Source organism: Apus apus, chromosome Z, assembly GCF_020740795.1.
Source record: "Apus apus isolate bApuApu2 chromosome Z, bApuApu2.pri.cur, whole genome shotgun sequence".
In the NCBI taxonomy this organism is placed as follows: domain Eukaryota; kingdom Metazoa; phylum Chordata; class Aves; order Apodiformes; family Apodidae; genus Apus; species Apus apus.
Window position 1 is genome coordinate 47,199,158 of NC_067312.1, and position 15,835 is coordinate 47,214,992.

The 15,835-nt window shown below is 36.9% G+C and overlaps 1 protein-coding gene across 17 annotated transcripts in view; it reads right to left on the bottom strand.

Moving 5' to 3' along the window:
- The window catches only part of AOPEP (aminopeptidase O (putative)), a 188,440-nt gene that overhangs the window by 75,097 nt on the left and 97,508 nt on the right, over positions 1-15,835 (bottom strand). For 16 of the 17 annotated variants that reach the window (XR_007891837.1, XR_007891838.1, XM_051642943.1 and 13 more), the window contains exons 12-13: positions 12,622-12,684; positions 11,960-12,043 (exon numbers count right to left, since the gene is read on the bottom strand). Coding sequence is in view for 15 of the 17 variants with exons in the window: in XM_051642943.1 (XP_051498903.1) it covers positions 11,960-12,043; positions 12,622-12,684 (147 nt within the window). In the remaining 2 variants the exon portion in view is untranslated. The remainder of the gene's footprint in view (positions 1-11,959; positions 12,044-12,621; positions 12,685-15,835) is intronic. The other variant, XM_051642952.1, reaches the window with a different exon arrangement.

Here is a 15,835-nt window from a genome sequence, read left to right on the forward strand (position 1 = left end):
AAAAGCAAACACAATGTAATTCAGTAGCTGAATTCTCCCTATCTGTAACTTAAAGCAACTTTACTTCTATGTCCAGTTTTGGAGTGTCTACATGCCAACAGTGGGGCTATCTGTAATACTCTCACAGGACAAAAAAGCCTTCCCAGTGGAAAATGAAGGTACTGGCCAGGAAGGGGGAACACAGAACACCTCAAACTTTCTTTCTACAATTCCTTTCCTATGCCTACCTAGAGCTCCTCAGCCTACATGACAGTAGCAATGAGAATTGGAAAAAAAAAAAATAAATAAAAATTTGTGTTAATGACACTTCACGGCTTGGGCACTTCCCATTTTGACTTACAAATTTTAAAATATTCTAAAATATTCTAAATATAATTAGAAACTCAATAAGAAAAGTGATCATCCAACTTGTCTCAGTTTCGAGTTTTTCCTCTGTGTAATTAATATTGAGCTGTTGCGTTTTTTTATTTTGTTTGTTTCTTTTTTAATCTGTATAGGAGTAATCCAGAGTTCATGCTTCTGTGTCCATATTTAGGTTTTCATAAACTTTAACAGATACTCGCAATGTTATGGCCCAGTCAACCTCACATAATAGTCTTCAAAAGGAACTCTTTTCTACAGCAAAGTTGTTGAGTGACAATAGATTATTTTTTTTCTGCCACAATAAGGCATTTCTACAGCATTTGAATAATTTGCCTTATTCTAAGGTTTGAGGGTAATAAAAACATTAAGGTGAAGAGGACTCAAGAAGAGATAAGCTGAAAAACACTAACTTTTTTTAAAGTGAAATAAATATAGTAAAAAACTGGCTAGCATATGATTTGGAAACATCAACTTGCAAGACAAATATGGGGAATATACTGAAAAGTTGATGCCTACTACAAAGAACAATTAACAATTCAATTCACTTACTTGAAACCACCAGTCATTGCTCTGGCAGCAGCAACAACGAACAGGAACTACCTGAACTCTAACAGTCACTACATCTACCAACCTCAGTATATTTTTAAAATATTAACTTGACATGACAATCAACAACACACTTGGCTAAGTCTATTTTTACATTACAAAGATGCAGAACTTGTAGAACTGTATCTACACAGCACAGCTCATTTGTGTGGCAGAAAAAAGGATAGTAACGTTTCAGTAACTGAGCAGCCTGTGCATGTTTAAGACATCTCTTTAGAAGTTTCCAAAATTTTAATGCTGGAAACAGAAGGACCAACAGCAGGCCCTACAGAAACACACTGATGCACCTAGTTTCTCTTTAGTTTAAGAAGAGGGACATGTCCACTAAAGCAGCAGCGCCATGACCTGGGTGTAAAAATGCACTGGGACCTACAGCTCACTTCTCATTGCTCAGCCATTTTTCTGCCACAACAAGCATGACAACACAAATATGGAGCAAGAAATCGATGTTTTAAACATGAGCATCTCACCATACTGCAATAAAGCAAACCTCTCTCTGTGTTTGATACAGACCCACAATGAGAAGAATCACGGATACGTTGGGAACCACTTTCTTCCAAGAAAACAGAACCAAACAGTTCAAGTACGACAATCCAGTATAGATGGAAGTTTATAAGCACTTTCTTTAAAAAAACCCCACCAACACAGACACCCAAAATAAAGCAAAAAATTGCAAGCATATGGCACCATGGAAGAGTAAACAACATTGCTTTCAGGCTTAGCCAAGGGAATAGTGTTACATGAGGAAATCAAGGTTGACTTCTGAAAATCTAAAAATAATTCTAAGAATGTTTCTTGTCTTGATGCTCTGAACAAGAGAAAACAAATGAAAAGATTTAGTGTCTACACGCCATCTAGGTCATCGCTATTACACAAGCTCCTGTTTTAAATACACTTCAAACAAATTCCTATACTGGACAGTCATAGGCTTTAAGTGATTAAAACCAAGTGCAAAGTATGAAATACAACCTGGAAGTACAAAATGGCTTGTTTTCAGATGAGTCCTTGTGTCCCTGACAAACCATATCATAATCTGATAGTCTGACCAGAAACTTTTAATTAAATATAACTCATTAAATATTTACTCACATGCCATTTTATACTGGAAGGCCAGATCACTACACAGGACATTCATACAAGACACTTAATGCTGTATTTCTGTCTTACGTAACTGCAATGCAACACCTATCATTAGGATAAGCACACCTCTGTAGTGAAGAACTATGTATGCAACAACAGAGGTTCCAGCTCTGCACTACTTCCAGCTTAATAAGATAGGAGCAGATTTGTGCCTCATACATGACTCTTTCTATGCTGTTCAGACACAACACATAGGAATACTTCTGGCTTCTAAACTAATTATCATGCCTAACTATTATCATACGATGCCTGAAAGTTTTATAACCAAAACTATTTGCACATGATTTAGTTAGCTTTTATTAATTATTCTACTCTCCCTTTTTGGTAAAAGTTACAGGACTGCATATACTCATTTAGACAATCAAAGACAAAAAGGTAAACAGATGCCCATTGAATTATTAACCTTTAATATACAGTGAAAGCCAACACTTTTATTTGATCCTTATAATCTGAAACCACTTACCATAGCCTTAATTAATTACTAGAAAGTATGTTCTATTGCAGTATGTAAGTATTGATAAAACTAATCCTACCATGCCCATGTTAACCTTTCAAGTTACATTGCTATATGCACCTGACCTTTCATTATTATTATAACTATTATTAGTATTACTGGGGACATAAAATCACAGCAGTAGCTTCTGTCCCCATCTCTGCTCTAGGTTAAAATATCACCAACCTGTCCATACTTTGATGCACAGAGCACTAACTGTTTAATGTAAAATTGTGTTCCTTGATTCTCTGAGTATTTGTAACACTGAAAGCCCTCATGTGAAAGTCTGTGTTAGGACACCAAACTCGAAGACTTCAGTCTATTTCCGTGTCTTGACCAATTTCTTTGGAATCTTTGGACCCTAGCATGCCCATGACTTAAAAAATCAAGATAAATAATTTTATTTAAATTCTGAAAGACATAAAATGTTAAGAGAGACATTACATGTTTTTGAGGTATCTCATGCAGTGGTAATGAGGTTCTTACATTAAAAAAAAAAAAAGAAAAAAGAAAAAAGCACTTTGCCATAATTTATTAGAAGACATTTTGTAAACACACAGTTGCATTAAAACTGTACTTTCACACTACTAGGTGGCATGTTCTAAGATGTCCAGAATCTGTCAGCTACTTTTATACAACTCAAACCTGCAAATTTGATCTGCTGTAATACTGGGAGCAATGCAAGTAATACAGAAAAGCATTTTGTGCTCATTTTGTGAAAAGATCTTCTGTGGTGATAAAGAAACATGGTGGTTTTTCAAAGAAGAGCGTATGTTTAATTCCTTGAAAAGTATTCCAGATGCTACAAAATAAGAGTGTATTAGAACAAAAGTGTGGTATATTAATTACTTAAGACTGGAAGAAATTTTAAAATGCACCTTCTGTTCACATATCCGCACCTATGAACCCAGATAAGCTGAAATAACTTTCCCTGGATTCCTAGTCTCTTCAAGCAACCACTTATAAATGTGAATTCCTGTGTTTCTTGTAGTTCACCAAAGATAAAATTAATACTTTTTTTTTTACTTCATTCTATTTCTTGAGCATTGGTAACTGAGCATTGGAAAACCTAAGAGGCTTTCCTCAGGGTAACACTTGTTAAAAACAGGCCATATTTATCAAGCCACATGAAGGTAAATTTGGGTGATAAACTTGTAATTCCATCTTGTGGGTTTATCATGCTATAAATTAGAATACACTGAGAAAGGCACCTACTTCTGCTTTAACAAGTGAAAGTGAGGAGGGATAATTACAGGACATACAAGGAAACTGAGCCAAAGCCAAATGAATTCTACAGTTATGCTCCCTCAGATATCCTCCCCCAGTTCCCCCACATTGGTTTCATATATACTGTAAGATATTTAAAAAAAAAAAAAAAAAAAAAAAATCACACCACATCTCCTAGTAAAGAACATTCTGGGTTATTAGACAAAGTCAGATCTCTGCAGTCAGAAAAGTGGTCACTTGGAAAGAAGATCTTGAGGATGAATGACTAAGGTCTGGTTCAGCTAAAAGTTTAAATATATGAGTAGCTTCACTGAATTCCTCAGAAGTACAGCCAAAACACAAAAATTCCTTGAATTTAAACAAAAACAAGACAACCATAGTAACTGCAGAACTGGCAGTGTGCTGGTCATCTTTTCTTTGAAATAAACAGGATCTTGAGCATGGAAACATTTAATACTCTCTAGTTTTATTTAATTTCCTTTTGCAATACAGATGAGAGAACACAAGCAAGACACTCCTCAGTCTTCCAAGCTAAGCCCTAATCTTTTTTTCTCTTAGGTATTTGGGTTCAGAACGAAGGAAACCAACTATAATGCAAATTCATTACATGGGTGTTCACCACATTTGAAGCATGGGACCTGAAAATTACATAAGCTATATTACATAAAAACAAAACATTAAATTCTGTGAGAAGCAAAAATAATTAAATAAAATTTCTTAGGAACTTGTGTCTCATGACCAAACAGTGTCAACAAAAATGTTTCCTGCAGCTGGGACAGTCACAACATCTTTCCCCTCATGCATCTGTTACGATTCCCAGATATGATGGAGCTCACATTTCTGCCTTGCTTTTACATGAATTTACCTTACAGCATTTCGTATGGTAACATGGTGGATTTATAGAACTAAAAAGTTTCCCTGAAAATACCCTGTGGATGCCTACATTAATGGCAGAAAATGGAGAAAGATACATACGTAACTACATAATTGCCTGAGCTTCTTTTCCATCAGCAATTTTTCTGGATAAAAATAAAAGCTTTTCTTTAAAAATAACTGTTAACTAGAACACAACCATAGCTCAGGAGGACAACAAAATCCTTGTACCTTCTTGATTAAGCCAAGTGTCATTGGCAAACATTTGTGAATCAAAATTTTGGAAAATTTAAGTATCAATACTCTGTGTTCTAGAATGCTGTTCAGATAGAGAGACTGCCTGGGTGGAGCTCAAAGCAGGATAAGAAATTAGCTTAAAAGTACTAGGAGAAAAAGGAATATATTTCTGTTTACTTATCTATAGTGAGACTACAGTCCCAGTAAACTGACAGATATTAGACAGCAATTGTCTTATATCTCCTCAGATCAAAAAATATTTTCTCTATATATACCATATACATATATACACACACCAATATACAGCAGAAATATCCAGGCTAATGTTGAGATGTTGTAGTCTGGTTTCAATTGTTGATATAAGTTTCACAAAACCTGTAAGTAAAGTGTCTGATAACAGGAACTAGACCATTGTGGATAGTCACTCAATTTGTGCCCACAAAAAAAAAAGTACTACAAGAAAGTATATGCATGACAGACCAAATCACTGTAGTACAATATACACACCTTTAAGAATTCAATCCTGTCTGTTTAATTAAAGCGACCAAGAATGTATTTGCTTTTAACACTGAGCTAACTTCCTGCTCTAAAAGAGCTTCTTGGGAGACTGGAAAGTGAGAAACTGAGACAGTATTATATGTTGGACCTTTGGTACACAGAATGAGGACAACTGCCAAGAACTGACATTTAAAAACTATTAAGCCCACTTCTGACGATGGGTAGTAAATGTAAGACTGAAATAAAACAAGTTAGACTGAAATAAAGCACACATTTGAGACAGCAGACCATTAAACCTCCTTCAGAGTCATTACAGTCAATCACATAAGGAATAACTTGGGGACATTTAAATCAAGTGGATTATTAATCAGTTGCCATGCACAAGTGTGTATTTCTTAACTGATAAAAAATCTGTAGGAAATTCTGTAGAAGAAAATTTATGGAGTGTTTGAATGCAGTGTATCACTTTTTTCCAAATGTAGTAAGTTGCTTAAGTTGCAAATATCCTGCAAGGGACAGCCTTCTCTCTGCTCCCAAAGCTCACTACATCACTGCTCAGATTTCACTGCATAAATGCTGGTGGGGGCAGATATTTGATAAGTATCAAAAATGGTGAAATACTTTTTATTTTTCTGTTATTTTTGGAAAGAACAAAACTGTTCTAACATTTTCCATTGCCTATTTTATTAAAGACAAAAGGTATTTGTAAGCTACAAAGGAACACATTTCAACCACCAAAAATAGGGCTTTGTAACTAGAAACAACAGCAGACTGAAAAGTTAGTGGTCCTAGTAGACCCCAATGATGTAATCAATCCTGATAGTATCATACAGTAACATGCACAAACATCACCTCATTAAAATGCCTACAGTGAGACTGATTGCCAAATAGTGCTTCATCACAGAGGTGTAACTAATTCTTCCTACAAATCAAAAGGAAAAATCTTGTCCACTAAAACCGAGTGTTTCTTTCCTGGACAAGTTGAGTTTCACATTAAAGCAACCTTAATCTTTACCTGCACAGCTGCAGAGATGGCTGCTGGCTTGCACTGCTACAATTAACAGCGATGTAATTATCTGTAGACTTGAAACTATATCAACATATGGTCATCCTGGCCTGAATCCTCCTAATTTAGAAATGGTCATCTCAGAGTCTAAAAGGGAGTGGGTACATCATTGTATGTGTGCTGAAAAGTTGCTTCAGTCACCTAAAAACATGGCCCGAATGTGGCCTAACAGGAAACTGCACCCTTTGACAACAAATTAATATCCATCTGGGACACTCAATGTGAAATACGCTATGTAACGAGACTTCCTTGCTTATAGAGATGGGTGCCACAGCAGTGCTGAAAATAAGACACAGCTGATACTGTGGTCAGAACTGAGCTGCTTTTTATTATTACAGCTAAACCAAAATTTCCACTGTAATTTCTATTTTTTACACACAGACATAGTATTTTTCTTCTTCTAGTAAATATTCCTTAAGTGTACTTTGAAGCAGCACTAGCCTAAAAAATAATAGGTTTTTAGACCTGTAAAATTACCATTTCTAAACAATCCATGAATGCAGGTATTTTTACAGGGATGGAAAACTAAGTGCTGAAAATGTTTAGTTTTAATGGCCTAAAATTATATTAATATATATATTCAAGGAGAAAGTTTTTTAGAATTGTAGCCTTTGTTTACCAGATAACTTAACATTTACTGCAATTCAGCTCTTGTACAAGAGAAGGGTAAAAAATTTTCCACGTCAATCCCTTGCTTGCCAAGGAACTAAATGTTATCTGTAACCAGTGACAGCCAGCAAATAAATGTACAGGGTTTCTAGAAAGTTCTGTGCAATTAACAGAAGTTAGAAAGGTAAGGCACAGCAAATGACCCCACTGAACAGTCTGAGGAAAGCTTTAGGACTCCTTACCATGTTTCTTTTTTGCGGTTAAGCACTGTACATTGCAGAAGCTCGAGATATCTCTTTCAGATTTGATCCTTGCTTTGATTCTCAGTTTGGTGGACTCAAGAAAAATATTCATTTTGAGAAACAATGGTAATACATGGTAATTAAAATTTTAAAATAATGTGTAAATAAAAATTTAAAAATAATTATTAATTAATATTAATATTAAAAAGCAATTTTTATGCATTGTATGTTAATATTCCTTCAACTGAATTAGCAGAGGCCTGTAAACCTGAACAAATTCCCTAGTTAAATAAAAGCTCTCTTCTACCACCTTCTATTTTCTTCTCCCTACCTTTTTTTTTGCTGAGACCTCAAACCACTTTTTACTTCAAGTATAATACCATAACTCATTTTCAAGAGTTACAAGACTTGTTTCTTATGTTTTAGTTACATTGATGAATTTGCTGTTAAAGGACAAAAGAACGATAGCAGTTAGCATTAGTCATACATATCAAAACTGTTGAGTTTTTTAATTTTTTTTTTTATTAGCAACTTAACAGCTATTTCAAAAAAGTCATTTTTGCTCGTGTTATTAACAGAGCTTAAATAATGACAACTGTAAATCTATGGAGAAGAATGACCAATAGTGACAACCAATAGAAAAAAAAATAATCAGACCATCATATTTTTAGTAAACTAGCAGACAAACCTCAAACACAAAAACCCAGTATTTCTGAGAAAGAAAAATTATTCTGTAAAAGTTGAATTATTCCTTGAAAATTCCTGTACAGAATCAAACTAAAATGGATAAATGCAATTTTTTCATCTTCCTTACCTGGTGTATATATACATATATATACACACACATTTCATTGATCTCCTTAACTATTGCATACCCTTGGTTTCTCATCCTAAGACACTTTTTGTACCACTGGAATATCTTCAAAGCAGCTTTTGTGTCTTAGCACTGAACTTCATGTAAAAGTGAATTAATCTCTGAATAAGCGATACAATAAAAAGATGTATTTCCCCTCAAATTCCACAGTGGGTATAGATTGCATGCTTACAGTTCCACTAGTCTGATAATTTTCTTATGCCTAACACTCAGCACTGGCATGGATAAGGGAATCTTCTTTCAAGCAAGCACAGTCCCCTATAACAACAAAAATAATAAGAATACGTAGCATTTCTATTACACTCTTCATAATAAAACAAAACTAATTTTAACCAAATATTCTTTCCAAGGTCTGTTCTACCTTGCATAATTTTCTCACATAAACAATATTCTGTATTGTTACATACACATACTGATTGCTAGATGTGCTGACCAGCTAAATGAGAAGATGAAGAGACAACGTAAAATTAAATTAAGAGTATAGGATGTACAAGAATAGGAAGGATGACAAAAGCAGAAATGCAAGAGGTGAGTGGGTTTAAACTTGTGTATGTGCATCCACACATAAGAACAGTACCTACAGGGAACTATAAACAGAAAGCAAGGTGAAAAAAGATAATTTACGAAACAGAAAAAGTAACTGGAAGTAATCAGAAAGTAATGAACAGGACTGAAGGAGACAAAGAAGATCAGAGAAAGAAAAGATGGGTGAAAAAGAAGCAGGAAAGGAAAGATTGTAATAAAAGACACTAAGAAAAAATAAAATACTTAAGAGACAGAGTAGCAGAAAGGTTTGAAAGGGAAAAAAAGCCCAAGAAAATAAAAAAAATAAAATAAAAAAGAGAGAGAGAAGAGCATCAAGAAGCAAGAATCCTTAGTCATTTGACTAGAAAGTCTTTCTCACCCATCAAATTTGTTACACTGCTATAATCCATGATGTGTGGGTCCTCACTGGAGAGCAGCACTGCACCTTTCTACATGAGCTTCCCCACTGGCTCATATGCCCTTGAGGGCAGTTAACTCTACCAGCTACAGTTCTTATCCAGCATTCTTCAAATGTTCTTTAAATACATGTAAGCATATTTGAAGTAATCTCCTATAAACTTAAAGGCTGAGAAGGCAACTTTTCACAAGAAGCAGTTCCCCAGTAGTTGTCTGTCAGCAACCTTTCCTCCACAATTCCGTTTCATTTATTCCAAACAGAGTTAATCTCTCTGTCCTAGATTTTGTACTTTGATGCAGAAATAGTTGCTTTGATCTGGTGGTGTCTCAGTATAACAAAATCATCCATCTTGTATTAGAAATAGGACTTCCTATCACAAAGAAAAAAAGTGACAGAAGAAAACTGGACAGCAGAAGCACATGAAAGTTTTGCAGCTACATTAAATAAGTTAGTGCTTGTTTTGAAAGGATAAGCAAATGTAGCAAAACATGTGAGTATCCTTAAGTACAAAACTGTGATAAGAGCTGGTACCAGCTCTCTGACTTCTCCATTTACTCACTGCTCTGCTTCTTACGTCTCTTTTCTCACTCCATTATTTTATTCCTACCTTTACTGCTTTCTTCAAGGGTGTCTTACTTTTCCATTACTTGCTTTTTTTTTTCTTGTTCTTGTTTGTTCCTGAAGAAGTACTTAAACCAGTGTATGATGCCATTTCTGCTACAATCTGACACAGACACAGCTAAAAATCAAGAACTCTAGTGGAACAGAGGTTAGCACCATCCATACTGACTGGGCACCACACTGACCAGGAAGTCCCTGTTAGAAACCTAATTGTAATGAAACGTGAAACCAAATAATACAATAAAACTTTGCCAGCACCAGGCAAGTCTGTTACCCTTTTTTTCTTGTCTTATTTTTAACTATATTGGAAAAGGTACCACTGCAATGACCAAACTTCTAAGGAACATGAAGAATCCCACCCTTGCTGCTTAGTCAATGGTTTCATTACCAAACATAAAGTTACTGTTATACCATTTCCTTCCCATGGGTTTAAGTACCCTGCTGATACAGTGCAATGAATCTGCACTGAATCTCCAAGAATTATTTATACTTATAAACATTAGAAGACAACGTGTATTCTTGTTTTCAATTTTAATTCACATTTCTGCTCACAGACTTTACTAGAGAATTACTGTTTATGTGAACAGTGAGTACATCCCAGGTTTACGTTTACATTTACTAGTTTTTGCATTTCTAACACAGCGAGCCTACATGCTGAAGTTCTCTCGCAACCTTACAGCACTAGGAACAGAAATGGCAACAGAAATTGCTCTTTATCAGCACAAAGGGGTTCTGAACTGCGGAAACTTTCTCCTACAAAAAGAGATGAGGAGTGTAACAGCCTAAGGTACCTTTAAGCCTGTTGTTAAGATGTAGCAGTGGACCTACTTTGTGGCATTTAAAAACTACTACAAAGTGTATCCAGACCGTAGCTTTTACTACGGCTACTAGCACAGTCAACGCATTTTGCTCACAAATTCACATGATGATTACATTGTTTAACTTAAAAAATTGTTATCTCTTAACATATAGTGATTGTAAATACAAATGCTACACATACATGCAAACATACATTCCTATACAGAAACATAAAAAGAAATTAAATGGTGCAACAGTTCATGCTACCTCTGTTTAGATATGACATTCTAAAGTACGACACAGAACATCTTTCCTAAATGATGTGTTCCAGTAACAAAATTAACCAAGAAGGAATTAAAGGGTGCTATTTGGTGTTTTTTAGCTCACCATGGAGCTGGTAAATCACCCCCACACAACAATGCACTTTGTAGACATTTGTCATATACTGCAATGCCCATACTAAGGCAACAAAATCCAGAAGTTGGCAGCCACGCTATCAGCAAGAATTTGGCTACAGAAACAGCAATGATTCATCATGCACTCTAGAAGCATTGTCGAAACAGCAAAACAACGCACTGCTATTTTAATCCTTTAAAGGTAATAAAGGTTTAGAAACATAATTATAAATTTGTTTGTAAAACCAAAGCAAGCAAAGAAACCAAACATCTTTATTCATATTTCTTTTCTTCAGAGGACAGAAAACTTCTTTAATAAAAGTGTCAGCTAATTACTTACCTCTCTACATTGTGACTAAAATAGTCAACATTATCTAACAAATGTTACAATAGCTAAATCAAAAATCACTGCTTTTAAATAGTTTAATTTAGATTGTATTCCGTTTTAAAAATTACTCTGTAGTAATTTAAAAAATAACCATCCAAATGCATTTTCATTAATTGAAAGCTACATTGCAAATAAATTATTTCTAAAGCCACCCTTGGAATGATGAGCCAACAGAATGTCAGAATATTGTTTCAAGTTACATATGGTATTGATTATTGTCACAGCATCCACCATGAAAACTGTTTCTCAGCTACCAGTATCTGAAAATTTGGGAGTAGTGGTGCAAGTCCTGTCAAAAGCTCTCAAGTGCTATTGATTTCTCTCATAAAAGCACTGTTTCTTCCTTAGAATGTCAGTTAAATACAAATATAGGGAATTTTTTCTTCCTGAATTACAGACATTTGAAATTATTATTGATTTATTTTCATCATAATTACATAGTGAAACTGCAACTTTATCTGTAACACCCTTTTACTAACAACTTGTCAAAGACCCTCTCTATAGAGTTTAAGAGGGTGTCATTGGAAAGCCTTTTGGATGTGCTACCCTTCATCACATTACACAAATGCCCACCATGAACCCTTACCTTTTGGAAAACTACTTCATCCTGCCTTCTTTTCTTTTTGCCGCTTTTTTTGATCCTCTGGTTTGTCTGAACCCATTTTGTGACCTGGAGTTCAAAACCACAGAGGTTTTTTAGGAATAAGTGCGGCTATTTAACATTAGTAAGAATCTATAAACAGACTCAAGACATCTTTTTCTATTGCTCTTTTCCCAACTAAAATGACATGGTCTTAAGTAATCTGGTTAGTTACTTGTCAGTGGTCAAAGTGTGAGGTGGAACTCTTAATCTTAGAGTTTTCAAAGCACTTTTTTACACAAAGAACATGTTTGATGCCAGATCAGGTTGCCAAATGGAAAGTGTGCAAAAATCCCGTGGAAACCCTCTGTGCTTAATCCCTTACACCTTCTGTTTCAAGTACGAAATTTATTTCCAGCCACCCACTGGAACATTGTCCAGACTAACAATGCCAAATTTAGATGGTGGAGTTGTTATTATTTAATAGAGTAGAAACATTTGCGATTTCCACCCGCCCCCAAAATACTTTTGTTCCTAATGCGAAAGCAATTATTTTTGTAAAGCAAAAGCATAGCAGGGGTCGAGAAGGGAGATCAGGTGGAAAAACTCAAAGAGCAGATTTGCAAGGGAAAGAAGCAGGGGCAATGTAAGAGAGGCGTTATCCTCACCTCGTCGCTCACTTGCTGGACGAGCCGACACTCCTTCCAGGTCTCACCCTCCTCCAGCAAAGGCTACACGGGAAAGAAATCGCACGTTGAGGCGAGCTCGCCAGTGCAGCGTCCCCGACACGCTGCGCTCCGCTCTCCCGGTGCCCGGGTCGGGAAGGGAGGCGCTGCGGGAAGCCCGGTCGGTCGAACCGCGCGGTGTCACCGACCGGCCCGGTCCCGAAGTCACCCGGAGCCGGCCCGGCCCGGTCCGTCCCATCCCGCCGTTCCCAGCCGCGGCGGCACACCGCAGCCCTCGGTAGGAAATGAAACACCTCCGCGGGGCCCCCCGCCCCGAGCTCCGGCCCCCGGAGCCCCGCGGAGAGGAGGAGCCTGCCTCACAGACGTAAGGGCCGGCCGGCTCCGGGGCGGCTCTGCCGCGGTTTCCGCACCTCCCCCGGCCCAGCCCGGGCCGCTCCTGACATGACCGGCGGCGTGCTGAGGCTGACTGCGGGCCCAGCCCAGCTTGTCGCTCCCGGGGAAGCGGAGCCCGGCTCGGCCCGGCCGCGGGGACCCGCCGGCGGTGCTGCCGCCGAGACGCGCTCCCTCCGACCGGACGGCCCTTCCTGCCCCCCGCATGCACGCTCGATACGGGCTCGCTGTCTAGTTCTCAGAGACGCTCTCCTGTTAAGGCCGTTGCTATGAAAAACGCTTTCCTGTTAACCTTCCTGTAAAGATACTGTCACAGGTCCTTACAGGCAGAGGAATGGGCTAATGGGGCTCCGTTCAGGACAGTATCATCATTATTAAGTGCTTCGAGATTTCTCCCGGCACGACTATTCAATTACCTTGGAGGGTCTGAAATGCATCTTAAAAGCAGGAACCAAAGCAGCTTTTTTATTCGTATTACAGCACACCAACCCTTTACTGAGGCCCCAGAGAAATGCTTTATTCAACAACAGACTGCAAACAGGTGATTAAATTTAGGCATGGGACTTCAACAATGCTCCTGCACACTTGATGAGGATATTCGAACTCCACCAAGATGGAAGGAACACAGGTAACGTCAGCCATGCAAAATCTGAATACTAAGCTATGATTTTTTTAAAGTGCTTTGTATTTAAAATGAGAGACAATAAAGGATAGACTGCATCACACTCTGTAAAGTTAACATTATTCAAGTAAGGTATTTTCAGTAGTTTAAAAATAATTTATACTCTGTGCTATATATGACAATTTTCTGAAAGCTTAAAAAGAAAATCTGTGCTGTTGTATAAGAATATGGGTAATTAAACCACAAGTTTGAGTAAAGCCTCTCATATATATACAATTAGATGTACTTTGCAAAAAGATTTATTTACATAAAGGTAGGTCCAATTAGTGCATACTAAACCTTGACAGTATCCCTTCAGTTTCATCACTTAAATAAGAAAAAAACCTCTCTCCTACCCTTTTTGTTTTAGTGCCACATCCTTCTTTCACGATCAAAAGCTCTAGATCAAAGCCAAGATCAAACCCAATGCTTTAAAATAGAAGCAACTTCACTATGAAGCATTACATAAAGATCTTTTTAATCACAGTAGAAAATCTTGCTATAGATTTTTCTTTTACATTGACAACAGATCTACTTAAAACCTGCATCAACAATGTGTTTTTATTTTGTAAAGCCACAACAAATTTTCTACAAAATGGTAATTCTGAAAGCTCCTATAGATTGACTCTTGAACTGTGTATGTTTGAAAGAAGAAAACTGAACTGAGCATAGTTCAAAGAGAACAAAGAAGAACAGGAACAAAAAATTATGTTAATGAAAAACACAAATGAATGCAACTACCAAAACAATATTCCCTTGGGTTGGTTAACAGAGTAGGTGTTGCAGAAGAAATTATAGTAAATAAATTACGGAAACGATGAAACAGATTTATACTTCAAATCCGTTAAAGGGTTACAATTCCTCTGCTATCAAATGCTTGGAGAAAAGTAGGGGAAATAAAGTTACATGAGACATTGATTTTTAGACCTGCACACCCTGAGGCCGATTTGGGATGAAAATCCCTGAACAGGCAAACATGGTGTGTTAAAACTCAGAGGTAGCTCCTCTGTTCCTGTTAGTAGCTGCACAGCAGTGAAGGAAACTCAACAGGAATTGCTATTGACTTTATACATTCAGATCTATGTGGACACCCCTAAGCGCACAGAAAAGACTAAAGATTTTATCATTATGTCATGTTTTCTCACAGAGGATGTAACTAACTTTGCAAATTGCAATTTTGTAGCTTTCTACACCATCCACTATCACACAAAACAAAAATGGACTGCCACTAGTTTCGTTTTGTGGTAGTAGAAAGATACTGCCTGCTTTTAAAGGGTGATGCCATCCCCTCTGTAATGTCAGTAGAGGAAATTTAAAGGAACTATGATAAAATGCAAGATACAGAGCTGTTTTCCTACCAGACAGAAGGATTATAGGTTAAAAAGAACACTAGTTTCAGCTGGAAAATGAATTTACTTGGAAACTTGGAGATTTAAATGTGCTCTCAAAATAGTCTGTATGACCTGAAAACTGCTTCAGCAGAAGAGACCTGGCTTCCCACTTTTTGTAAAAAAGGATCAGAAAACAAAAATACAGAAAAATATTGTACCCAGTAGCTCAAAATATGATTAATAACGGCTTGAAACATTTGATTATATTCCCTTAGGGCAAAAATTGCAAGGATTTTAAAACACTTCTTTATCAGAATTTGGCAAAGAGCCTAAGGAGGCAGTGGGCTACAATGGAAAGTGGCAGGATGGCTAGTGCATGCACATCACCTCAAGAAGTATATCAGTGGCAGACCAGAATTACTGAAAAAGAAATCCAGCCAAGAATGTGTTCCTGTAAGAACAGCAAGTCCTCCAACCAAGTTTTTGCAGTTTTCATGGGGACAGCTTTATTCATTGAGACAGAAAATCAAGTTGTTTCAACATGATCTGTGTTTTTGGAAAGATGGTCATTTATACTGATACCATAAATCCAAATATCCTAATTCCTCCAAGAGTCTCTGTGGTGGTGTAAACACGCTTCTCATATCAGCATTCTGTGTCTGGTATTATTCAATGTAACACTCCAATAGAGACATATTCAAGTCAAACTTACCAGTCCTGAAAATATCTCCACTTCCAACAGACAAAAACCTGTTGAAACCACTACTTTGAGAATGTACTTTCACTACACTGCAACATGACTTTCAAATACTGC